The 12496-nt window shown below is 41.8% G+C and overlaps 3 protein-coding genes across 4 annotated transcripts in view; all 3 read right to left on the bottom strand.

The window, feature by feature from the left end:
• The window catches only part of LOC115688042 (uncharacterized), an 81836-nt gene extending 70830 nt beyond the window's left edge, over nucleotides 1-11006 (bottom strand). Inside the window, exon 1 of the mRNA XM_056313919.1 lies at nucleotides 10791-11006. The gene's annotated coding sequence lies outside the window, so the exon portion shown is untranslated. The remainder of the gene's footprint in view (nucleotides 1-10790) is intronic.
• Nucleotides 963-5611, bottom strand: LOC115684579 (uncharacterized). Its single transcript, XM_030609365.2, has 10 exons — nucleotides 5374-5611; nucleotides 4796-4925; nucleotides 3722-3860; nucleotides 3434-3646; nucleotides 3202-3340; nucleotides 2080-2230; nucleotides 1879-1988; nucleotides 1705-1802; nucleotides 1550-1619; nucleotides 963-1238 (listed from the first exon to the last, which is right to left on the bottom strand). The coding sequence occupies exons 1-10, from the start codon at nucleotides 5464-5466 to the stop codon at nucleotides 1149-1151; spliced, it is 1233 nt and encodes a 410-aa protein (XP_030465225.2). The 5' UTR covers nucleotides 5467-5611; the 3' UTR covers nucleotides 963-1148.
• Nucleotides 7466-11490, bottom strand: LOC115684589 (putative methylesterase 11, chloroplastic). 2 transcript variants are annotated; one of them, XM_056313917.1, is made up of 5 exons: nucleotides 11044-11490; nucleotides 9985-10221; nucleotides 8785-8928; nucleotides 8353-8484; nucleotides 7466-8149 (listed from the first exon to the last, which is right to left on the bottom strand). In XM_056313917.1, exons 1-5 carry the CDS (start codon nucleotides 11452-11454, stop codon nucleotides 7880-7882), a joined length of 1194 nt encoding a protein of 397 aa, XP_056169892.1. In that variant the 5' UTR covers nucleotides 11455-11490; the 3' UTR covers nucleotides 7466-7879. The 2 variants fall into 2 exon arrangements, with proteins under 2 accessions (XP_056169892.1, XP_056169893.1); XM_056313918.1 differs by having other exon boundaries at nucleotides 7521-8149; nucleotides 11089-11490.
• Between the last annotated feature and the right edge of the window lie 1006 nt (nucleotides 11491-12496).

The raw sequence follows: 12496 nt of genomic DNA, 5'->3' as shown, positions 1-12496 counted from the left end.
CCATTTCCGATCAAAACAGTCCACCATTATACTATTCTATGCTAGTTGTCTATGAAGACGAAAGTTTCTTGTTTGGAGGGAATAGCAGTAGCATCGGAGGCCGTCATGGAGGTGATGGTAATGGTGATGGCAGAAGTGGTGGCAATGGTGGTGTTGGTGGCAAAAATGACTGCCGTGGTGGTGTGTTGACAACAATGGCGGCGGTGATGGTTAAAAGTTCAGACAACAATGGCGGTGATGGTGGAAAGTTCAAGTATACTCACCCACCTCCCTCAATCACTTTTGCGCCTCCGACTCTCTTTTGGACTCACCCACCTTCAGCTCTCATCCTCAGTTCACTCTCGGCCTCTTACTCTCAGTCCTCCCTCCCTTGCACTCGCCGTCCACCACCCTAACTATGCCGTGCTCAAGTCTGTTTCTGTTTCTCTTCTAAGGTTTGCCCTCATCCTCGTGCTCGATTCCGCTCTCATGCTATACAGAGCATTTGGATCCTTTTGTGGAGTTCAAGTGCCAGGTTTATTACCTTGTAGCATGAGTCACCCGATTACAGGCTAAGCAGCTCATTTGGATCCTTTTGGGGGAGTGGAGTTCGAGTGCCAGCTATTATGAGTTCAACACAACATATCGTGGCAGGTGTTAAGATAAAATAAACCAAAAAACAACTCGAGACCAGCTAATCAGCCCAGGACCGGCCAGTCTGGTCCGGTTCAGGATCAACAAGGTCGTTTTTCAGTTCCACAAACTGAAAACCGACCCTATCCAGTTCAGTTCCAGGGTGGGCACCAACCCACTTGGAACCGATCACCCTAATTCTAATTTGAACTCCTTGTTTTAAAGAATCAGTAGAGAGCCTGTCTGCTATGCTGATTCAGTTCTGCCAACTACTTTTAAGGACCTGTCTCGTGTGAATGCATCCACCATAAATTCAATCGAAATACCAGAGCAGCTGGAGGGAGGAAACGAAAAAACAAACATTCACTCTCCAATTTGAATTGCTTGGCCAAAAAGTCCAACACATGAGCCAACCATCCCCACCAAAAACCGATCGGTATTACAGTTACTATGATTTATCTCCACATGATGTTACTCGTCTCGACATAAAAGTATTGCTCGAGACCAAAAAGCTAACCCTAGTCCCAAAAATATCTTCAGCGGAACATCACCCCTTGCATCGCCTGAGAAGCATCTTCGGTAATTTTGTTTGCTTGAATAGTGGTGATTACGTTTGCAATATTTTCCTGGAGAATGACATCACAGAAATATGAACTTAGCCTCAAAAAGACTAGTTGCATGGTGGACTAATTGACGTTTCTTCATTAAGTAGTAGTCAATAAGCAAAATCAGGTGAATGATAGGAGTTCCCTGCTTCCCGAGAAATAAGTCTGGAGGCTTTGAATTGATAACTCAATGTCTTTCCCAAAAAAATGACATAAATGGGAAATCGTCTACTGTGGTTATATCAACTAAATGTCATGTAAACAATTCTTCTCTAAAATATTTGGGGAGCAAATAGAAGTTGGAAAACCAAGAAGGTTCAATGAGTATGTACCTTCCACGTCGCTAGTTTCCCTCTAAGTGCTACCCACTGTTGCTTTCCAAACACCCTCTCAGTACAACGGCTACATATCAATCGATACTTGTTAACCCAGGAGTTAATGGTAGCATGGCAATCAAATCATCAAAACAATAGAAAGCAGTACTCACCTCACTACAACAACTTCATTCATCTGGTCCATTTTACAATCCATTAACTTGGCAGATATTGCCTTGACAATCCATGATTCAACCTCATCGTCATTAATCTGCAAGGGAGACTAAAAGGATAACCAATTGTTCCAAAGGAAAAGATGAACAAACATTATGGAACAGCAAATCTACCTGGAGGGTATCTCTGATAAGAGCATATGGAATCTGTCCCGAATCACTGGAACCAAGATCCACCAATGACATTAGTCGCATCTTCGTTATGCAGTCTTCATGGACAAGGCCTAGACAGTTTAAGATGTATATTAAATTTAGTATATGTAATTTTAGTTCAAAGTTAACTCGAGAAACAAAAAAGTGAAGCAAATGTTGCACCATAGCTTTTCAATGATGCAGAGTTTGCAGCGTGAAATTCCAAGTAGGCATCCAGCCTCTGGGTCATAAATATCTTCAGAAGCTGATAAACCAAATCATACTTAGCACCCTTCTCTAGTTGCCCTACGGCAGGCATCTCCAGCAAATCACACTGCAATACAGAAACTACCATTAAAAATATGGGAGAAAAAGAAAGAAAGAAACCAATATGCACATGCAAATTAGCAATATGATAGGTCAAGATATCATATATTCACGCATGGAAAGCACCAGAGCAAAGATTTTCCCAGAGACCTATTACCCAAAGGAAACGGTTCTACAGAACAGCTTAATTAGAGGCCACTCAAATGTTCAGTAGTAGTGGCTCTCAGTGTCACAACAAGGTAGTACAACAATATAACCTGTTTCTCAGGTAAGGCAAAAAAATATGGATCACTACAATCGAGTCAACGAACAAAGTATTGCCATGGTGACAGTCACCTTCTTACCAAATTAATAACACACAAAAAAACCCCTATTTGACCTCAATTGACATTCACTGAGGGTCCACCATCCTGAGCAGTTTAGATCTAGTTTAGAAATTCTAAGAAACAACTCATTCATCGCTAATATAAGGCAGAATGAGTATAAAAATAATTAGCTGTAAATAGAGTTGTGTTTGAATTCCATAGACAATATGGAAATGATTTTCTCAAGCTCAAGATTTTTATTGATCCACCTGGCACTTTGAAAAGGGTTGGTCAACCATGAGAATTCCCTCCATGAAATGACTAATGGAATAAGTAAAGAAAATGACTAGGATTCAGTTGGATGGCACCAATAAAACAATGGCTAATTACCATTTCTCATTCTAGCAATAATATAAATATGCCGTAAATAAATCATCAACAGGGGGAAGGGGGAATGTTGGGGTACAAAGTCACCAAGACACATGGAAAAGAAAAAACTAAAAACAGTTGCGCATCATGATGCAAACTGAAGTAGCAAGCATGGGGAAACCAAGTGAAATAAAGGACTCTGAAAGTAAAGCTCACAAGTCACAACCAAATACAACTTGAGATGCCTGGGAGGAGTGCTCGCAGACATAATCAAAGACAATTTCCAACAGCGAGCAGAAAATACCTGGAACATGTCGGGTGCCTTCACAAATTCCACAACTGCTCGCACAGCTTCCTCCTTGGCCTCATCCATTTCATGCGCATCTTCACCATAAAAGGTGGCCAAGTATTTCGTCAGGAACTTGAAAGAATCCTTCGCCGAACTGGATTTTAAAATATGAAAAAACTTAAGCATACCGACTGAAAAGAAGACAAGGCAAATGGATAAAATAGAGCTACGAGAAGATGACTCATGCCTTTTATTTTCTCTCAACGCATTGGAGATGGTAAGAAAGAGTTCTCTCTGATCCTTGATGCCAATACTCCACTCTTTTAAAAAACTATCAATCTTCTTGAAAGAAGGTACAACGTGCTCAGCAACTTTCCCATTAATAGCCAAATTGAGGGATTTCATATATACATGAAATCGGCCATCCGGAATGCTCAGGAGGTTGTATAGATTGAACAGGCTGGAAACAAAAGGCACGAGAATGAGACAGGAATAAAGTTGCAAATAATCTTAACTGACCATCACATTCAATTACATCTTCAAACGCAGTGCAGGCCTGTCGTTCGGTTGCTGAACAATCTTTGCAGATATAAGTTTTGCCATCTCAAGTATTTCATCCGGATTTTCAGATGTTGTCACAGCATTGCAGATGACGGTAAAGACACACTCAAGATCTAGAATATAAGACAGCGAAGTCAGCATAAAAATGCCATATATGTATTAGTCACTATCATTTACATAGCATAAGCGCACACAACATGAAACACCACCATACGACAATGAAGCCAAGTAGAGGATGATAAAAAAAAGTCAAGTTCAGAGTCTACTATGAATATATAAATGAAAGTATAATGTATTTCTTTAACCAGATTTCCCACTGTGCAATATCATTGGATTACAATATGCATTTCTGGTCCTTTTAATGTTCCCAACTCTTGGTACCACCTTTGGCAGATTCGCACATGCTGAAAGATATGTGCAATATGCTTGGAAATGAGCGCATTCTATATTATACAGCAAACAAAGGCGTCTCATGTTATTTCTGATTCTTCGAGAAGACCAAGGCCCCAGAACACAGTCTATCAAGTACTGCCGCAATTTTTATTGAAATCATGACCATAACAAGCTGCAATAAGCACAGGTAAAATAGACAAGAGTGAATTCTGGTATCTGCCATCCAATTACACTGTCCATGGTTGATGGCAAAAAACTTGGCAGCCATTGGAATGGTGCCCACAGGAAAGGACAAAAATGAGTAGGAACAATGCAAAGGCTGATTAACAAAAAAGTCCACCCCTGAAATTTGATTTCCTAGATGAACTCCATAAATACACTACATTATATGTTGCCGACACTTCTGTCTCCAGTCTTCCAGTTTCAAGTTGTCTATCCAAGACAAGCAGTCTTATACTAGGTCCTAGCCAAAAGGGTTGAAAAGGGTATTCCGCAAATGAGTTGAGAGGAAGAAACTCAAGGCGTAGGAACTACATACATGTCCAAGGAATTAAACAAGCAAGATGTTCATAAGAAAACTGAGAATACTATGCCATATCTTCCGCATGATTAAGGGAAAAGAAAGGGAGACTACAGAAACATGAATAAGTTTTACCCTTATCTGAGACCTTTGAGAATATCAAGTCGGCAGATGTGAGCATCAGCGAGACCAAGTCCAACCATCTGCCCCTCACCATGCATTCCTGTGCTTCCACACACAATCTCTCGACTTGAGGCTCCGCAACCTGAACATACCAAGAAGAACATTAAACACGGGATTAAAACCAATTCCCCATCACCCAATTCAATCAGCCGAAACACAGACCACATCAAAAGCAGAAGCCATGTACAAATAAATACCGCCATTATAAACCCTCATAGCCCTCCTCTCAGATTTGCTTCCCGATGAACAATTTAAACCTAACGAAAACACCAAGCTCTTCCACCTTCATCCTCTCTCTCGCTCGAAAATCAGACGGCTAATGCAGCACCTATCAGAACAACGATTGGAAGCTCCTTCTAGCTCCGCCAATCACTCGATTCACACAGCCTAAGCCTAATCGAGAGACGAACGCTGCCTACTCCTACGGTCACCGGGTGCATTCAGATTCGGCAATCCACGAAGGAGACGCGGAAAGAAATCGAGAACGGAGGAAGGCGGGTCGGCCCGCGCGCGAATCTCGCGCGTCGTACCTCGGGACCGGCGTCGGCCCAAGCGAGCTCGGAGGTGAAGCGGACGACCGAGAGGGAGAGGTCGTCTTCGGAAGTCGGGACCACCGTCGTCATCTTCCCTCGATCGCCGCCGCGAATCTGCAGTCTCCGGGAGCGTTTTCGCGGTCGAGGAGCGTAGCGGTGGGTAAGAGAGAGAGCGCGCGCGATAAACCCTAGCGAGGTGATCTGGATGCGAGGGTGGTGGGGGGATTGCCCGTGAAGATACGGCGTGCGTTTTATCGGAAGATGGTGTTTTTTCACCCCAAGGGAAAAAAGAAATAACAGATCTTTTTTTACCTTAAAAAAAGGCCAAAAATTGAAACTTTTCAAATTATGGTAAAAACGTTTCGACCAAAAAAAAAATTATGGTAAAAACGCGCCAAAGCCGACCATGCCAGATAAAATGGTTGGCATTCACGTCAGTAATTTCCGATCAAAAATTTGCCAGAATGACTATATTGGCAAATCATCAAAATAGTTTAGAGTTAAAATGGTAAAATTGAAAAGTTTAGGATTGAATTGATTAATGTACAATAGATTTATGACTTTTTTTGTAATACTTTCCCAATTTAAGCATTACAAATGAAATGGCGAGGTTATCAGAAAAGTATCATGGAATTGTTAAGTGTACCTCACATATAATCGAGCACCGAAATCTAATGCTTCAAGGTTTCACGTATATATTCAAGTAGTTTTCACTTCAACCTAAGTGAATTGTCAATTTCCCATAATGCTTAGCATTAAGTTTCCGATTGACCTGGTGATTAGACCTGTCAAATGGGTGATTTGGGTTGGGTTGAAAAAGGCCCGACCCAAATTGACCTATTAAATCCGTTTTAACCCAATTCCATGCACTATAAATATAGTGATTCATATTCGACCCAACACATCTGATCGATCTATATTGCTAAAACATTTTCATATTTAACCCAAGCCAAGACAATTCATACCAAGACTAAGGTAAGAGCACACAGTGAGCAAAAGAGTTTGAGATCAAATGAGGGTGAGAAAAGGGTGAAGAAAGCACGAGAGTGTTGTTAGATGTAAGTTGTGAACTCATTTAACACTTATATTATATTATATTTTACCATTCAAAACTTATTTATAACCTATTTAGTGAATATAACTTTTTTTTTTGTCAGAAAGTAAATATAACTTACACATATAACAACTCAGTCCATCCAATACGGGTTAAGAAATGCGTTAATGGCCCATTTTTACATGTGTAAAGAAAAAGCCGAACATTTGGTTGAGTATACTTAAACCTTGAATAGGAAATATTCTAGAAACTCAACACGCTACAAATTGTTGTCTAATCTTTGCAAGAGTTCAACCGCTAGTACAGTTCAGTTTTCTATTATTCTATTCAATTTACTGACTTAAATTTGTGCTAAAAGAATTGATATTTTCAGATTTTTCATCCAAAAAATTGATTGTGATCATTTATTGTGTTGCATGAACATGATTTATTCCATAAATAAAAACTTACCTGCAAAGAAGCTTGAATTATACACTACTGAATACGTGCATGTTGGTCATTCGCTGTGTTTCGATGGCACGCCACGAAGAGCCAGGGCCAATAACACAGAGGAAGCTCGGAAATCGGGTCTTTGTGTTGCTCTGTTTCTGTGAAATGCTTTATGAACTAGGGCACTTCTGCAAACCTGAGGATCGGATGCTCGGAGATCGTCAAGAGAACAATTTGCAATCGTTCATTGGAAACATTTTAACACACTTTAAGTGTTTATTAGGTACGAGTCGTTTGGCATTTTATTTAGGAGGTACGACAAAAGACAAAATGCACGCGATGTACGACGATTTTAGGATGGTAGGTCAGTCCCGTAAACCCCCAGCCCCATCCTAAAGGATGCTTTCTGGTTTATTTCATTTCCTTCATGGCCCACTCTATGAGGAGACATAACTACGCACATTAAAGTTTATGTTGTAGAAGCAGGGAAGGAGATTGACATGAAATTCTCCAGCCAACTCTCTTCAGGCTCCTTTGAGAAATCACAAAAGTGATTGTGACTCAGGTTCACCGTCACAGTTTTGTTTCTGCTTCAGTCAGATCATAGATCGTTGGTCATAGCCGTGTACGTGTTTTATCGACCGGCAATGTTGCCAGAATATGGAGCAAACCATACATTTTCTGCTATTTGGATAAAAAATTCCCATGACCTGTTTCTGTGAACCTTCAGAACTGCAACATTCATATAAACATCTCTTACACCTTGAAAGGCACAGAACTGTGCCATGTGCCGATGCTCAGTTGTCACGGACCGGAGGAGCGTGTTGGCCCCTGACACGATGCCCAAGCTTTGTTCAGGAGGATTCTGGGAAAAATCCGGAGCGTGTACATATGTGTGCATGATCTCCTTCTGAATTGGCAAGTTCTGCATTCGGCTCGAGCGGCTACCCCATGTGAGCATTTTAGCAGGGTCTACGTGGACCGGATTAATCTAAGATCAACTCACAAGTCTATCCGAGTTCAGGAAGTTCTCGAAATCTCTACCAAAATCTTGTGCAGGCCTTGAGGCTTCGAGAAGAAAGGCGAGTGATCAGCACCTCTCAGAAGAAATATGCGTTCTGGGGGGTCTGCCTTCACCATGCTCTCCTGGAGTTCAAGAGTAATGGCATTATCTTCAGAAGTCTCTACGTAAAACCGCCTCACGATGCTATACTTGTTTGAAAGGGAGAGCTTCTCAAGCACTGGCGCAAAGGGAATAGGTCTCATCGAAACAGATGCTAATGCGACATCCTGGAACAAACAAAAGCAAAAAGGTGATTATCAGAATCAGTGTGGAGTCAGACTTAGCACACCAATAGACATATTAGAAAAACGTCTGCACAAAAACTAACATGATTTTACTATATAGCTTCCAAAACCAAAATCTGTTTACAATTTCTGAAGCAGAACAATGTTAGATGCCAAAGTTTCATGTATTAGGAATGAAGAAAAACCTTGGCAGGGCTCCTGTTATACAGCAAGTCTCTCAACAGTGACTTGTCCAGGTCAATAGCAGTCGGAGGGTTGTCATTCCCATTGGCATACAAAAATACCTGAGTTTGTTGCATTAGATCATTTGTGCCAGCCTGCATGTATTTAAGCATAATTCAGGCTCATTGAACAGAGACTGTCCAAGCTTCTTCAACTTCATATCACAATTAACCATAAAAGATGCAAATTCGAGTCTATATCTATGACTGAGGTTACTGAAGTCTCTCCATGCACAGCATTTTCTTCCCAACGGTGGGCAGCCTTATCAAGACCAAAACTTCCCTGTTTTCAAGCCCCTAACATCTCACTCCCCTAACTAACTAGAGAAAAGGAAAGGGAAAACAAATAACATGGCATATGTGTAAATCAAAGTAAAGATCCAATTAAAACCACACCTGCTTTGCAAACATGTCCAAAGTACTTTGACCATCGGTTAACATGGCAGCTGCTACAAAAATGGCTTTTGAAATTTTAGAGGGAAGCAATTCCATTGCGTATGATATGCATGCACCCCCAAAATCATGTCCCACCAGGATTACCTGCATGATATTCAAAATAAGAAAGTAAGCATCCACTATTTTTACAGAGTTTAGTCAATTTTGTGGAGCACCTCATAATTTCCAAAGAAGAACAAACAAATACTAAACTCGATTTACGAGTTAAATCATCAAGCATTTGAAACAAGACCTCCACACCGACTCCTATCCTATTTTCAGATACAAGACCACATATATTCATGCGTTACTGTCACATCTAACTGTTCTCCTTCTCCTCTTCTTAACTCTCTCCCTTCCCTTATGCAAATTCAACCCAAATAAAGGGTCCTAAAAAGGTGAACTCCTGAGTCATAAGCGATCATAATTGGTACTTTATTACATCAGTGCGACAACCATTTCTCTTCTGAAAGTTTAAGCTATTAAGAAACGAGTCTGCTTTTTTATTTCTAACACATTTCTTAACACTCCTCGCGCGTAAGTCAGACCTTGCATGCATCATATAGTTTGAGGATGTGTAAGTAGAAGTGACCAACATAAACAGACAGTGGAGGACGAAGACATGACAGCATGAAACAAGTCAGAATAACAGTAAGGGGGAGTGTTAAGATTCGAACTGTCGACTTGTTTTCTGATAAAATGTTAAACCATAATGTTTCCTCCAAAAACTTAAGCTGTCGGAACTCAGAGAACTGGCCTACAATGTATCATTGCCATGTTGCTAAAAAATATCTTGATATGGTACTCAATATGCAAGTCCAAGTAAAACAAGAATTATTTCAGCACCAGGAGGATAATAGCAGTGAAATCTAGCAGGCATCATTACAATGTCAGCCAGCCTGAGGAAATCATGTGAAAGGATGTCCCCACAATCACCCTGTACATCTCAAGAATATGTAACAGCGTAGAACAGAATGGCACCATGTAAAAGGACGATAGCATTGAACAGAATTAAGCCACATAAAAGGAAGATAATAGAAGTGAACAGAATGGAACCATGTAAAAGGATGTCCCCACAATCACCCCATACGTCCCAAGAATATGTAATGTTAGGTAAGTCATCATTGTCGCAGAAAGCAGAGAATCAGATTAGAGCTAAACCTTCTCCCCATCTGCAAGCTTTTCGAGGAAATCAGTCAATGGCTTCACATACTGCGATAGACTAGTGACACCATTTGTATCGAACGAGTGAATCCCAGAACCGGTTAAGTCTATGGCAGTAACCTTAAAACCCCCTTCCTCTAGGAGTGCTATAGTTTTGTACCAACACCAGGCGCCAAAACCACCTCCATGAACAAGGATGAAATGGTCTGTTTCTAGATCATCAATCTTTATTTCCTGTAAAACAAAGAACTTCTCAGGAATCATTCTCCCAACAATTTATAAATGACTAAAAAAAATATCCCCTTTCTCTGATCTGCTTACAGAAAAATTGACAAGATAAATGAAAAATTACTCTTTCAAGTTCATTAATTCATGCAACAGGACAAAAGCTCGCGAACAGGTACCCAATGAAAATATAACTGAATACTCGAACTTAATATTCAAGACGGCCCTCTCAAGGACTACTGTTGGAATCCCACAGCTGGATGATGTCACAGACAACCTCTCTAAAGCCAGAACACTTGTTATGGCACGACTTGAAACACCAAGCTCAAAAATTTCCATGCCTCAACCATCCCAGAATTGATTGATCATGAATTCAACCACATTTCAATATGGACGAAAAAAGTAGTTTTACACCATTGCGCTTCCCGTAAAAAGCTGTGAAGAGTATCAACTCACTTTTCACCTCCTTTATGTAGCAAGTCAATGACATCGAGCTCATTAATGAAGCAACCAAATCCCCCAATTATAGCAACCATTGATAAGAGGACGCATTAACCAAACTGGGCAGATTCTAATACTTCTTCTTCTTCTTCTTCGAGCCCAAGTAAGGGGACGCATTAACCAGGCTTCATCCAAATCATCAGAAAAAGAGAAATGATGTGGGGAAAGATCTCTACCACCAATCAAAGCATGTAAACTTCATGATGCAACTCACTTAACTACATATAAGACAAGTTCACATCAGAAAGCACACAATCCAGCCGCCCCCGACCAATCTCACCCCTCAAACTGCACATTAGCAAAACCCAGAAAGCAACAACGTCATCGCACCACCAAGAACACTCCACGAGGCGCGCCAAGGCATCGGGCCCAAACCTGGCTGACGATCTGGTGAGGCTGCAACAGGGGATCGGTGAGCGACCGCGGGCGGGAGCTCGAGCTCCTGGGCAGCTCCTGCTTCTTGGCGCCCGAGCTCGGGTACCTGAGCGAGGCCGAGCGATCGAACGGCGCGGGGCCGCCGTTCTGCTGGTGCCGCCGGAGGAGGACCGCGGCGGCGGCGGCCTGCTCTTGCGTCAGGGCCTCCACCCTGTCCCGGCGCGACGATCGGGCGCGGCTCCACCGGCCGGCCGGGCCGGGGAGCGGCGGGGGCGGGTGGCCGTGGTGGGGGATGCGCTTCGCCGCCGCCGCGGGGCGCCTCTTCTTCACCGGTTTGCGGGAGAAGCAGGTGCAGAGGTTGCCCATGCTCGTTGCATGTAGAGAGGAGGAGGAGAAGGAGAAGGAGGAAAAAGGTGGGTGGGTGGGTGAGAAAGCGCGAGAAAATGCGGCAACGTGTGGTAAAGCGAGAGAAAAAGTGGCGAGAGGAGGGAAAGTTGGGGAGAGAGAGAGAATGAGAGAGAAAGGATGGGGGAGGTATTTATAGTTTCTGCTTCGGGAAAAAATAATATATATTATGAAAAGTCAGTTTGATAAAAATTTTAATTCGGTTATAAATAAGAGAAAATACCACAAAAAACTTTAAATTATGCCAAATTTACCCTGAACTTTTTTTTTATGACACGAAAAACCCTAAACTATGCCACTTGTGACACATTTACTCCACAATACTTTGGCCCAATGGCATTTTCGTTTTTTCCTTTTTCTTTTTTTTTTCTTTTTTTTCTTTCTTCTCTCTTCCCTCCGCCGGAACAGAAAGAGGAAAAAGACGAAAACGCCCTTGGGCCAAAGTGTTATGTGGTAAATGTGTCACAAATGGCATAGTTTGGAGTTTTTCATGTCACGAAAAAAAGTTCAGGGTAAATTTGTCGCAAGTGACATAGTTTGGAATTTTTAGTGATGTTTTCCCTATAAATAATTATCGCATATCTTCTTTTAAATAAGATGTTTTTAATAAACCGGGCTGAAATCGATCAGTTCATCCAATCTGAGGAGAGGGATCGAGTAACTTCGGGGGGGCTCGGCTCGATTGAATGTGGGAACGGGCCGCTGCAAACGAGTACAATCCTTTATACCCGTGGAGTGCTACTAATAGCTCGCAGGCCATCTAGCCAAAAGAAATCTGCCGATTTAATCGGGCCATGTGCTGGCTAGGGGATTTAGTAGTCCCGGAAGATTAGTCGGGCGAAATCCATATCACCTTGTCGTTGAAAGAAAAAAAAAAATGAGAGATCAATTCGGCTTCTGAAGTGAGCTTTTGGTTGGTTTTTCTTTTTTGCTTTGTTTCGATCCGTTTCATTCGATTTGACCTATCCGTCCACATAATTCTTCCAACCAACACGACACTAGG

The sequence above is a fragment of the Syzygium oleosum genome, unplaced genomic scaffold (assembly GCF_021117445.2).
Source record: "Syzygium oleosum isolate NSW1041296 unplaced genomic scaffold, Sole_v2.1 Sole_v2.08, whole genome shotgun sequence".
Classification (NCBI taxonomy): Eukaryota; Viridiplantae; Streptophyta; class Magnoliopsida; order Myrtales; family Myrtaceae; genus Syzygium; species Syzygium oleosum.
The sequence above is the reverse complement of the archived record's forward strand: the minus strand, read 5'-3'. Positions and strand labels throughout refer to the sequence as shown.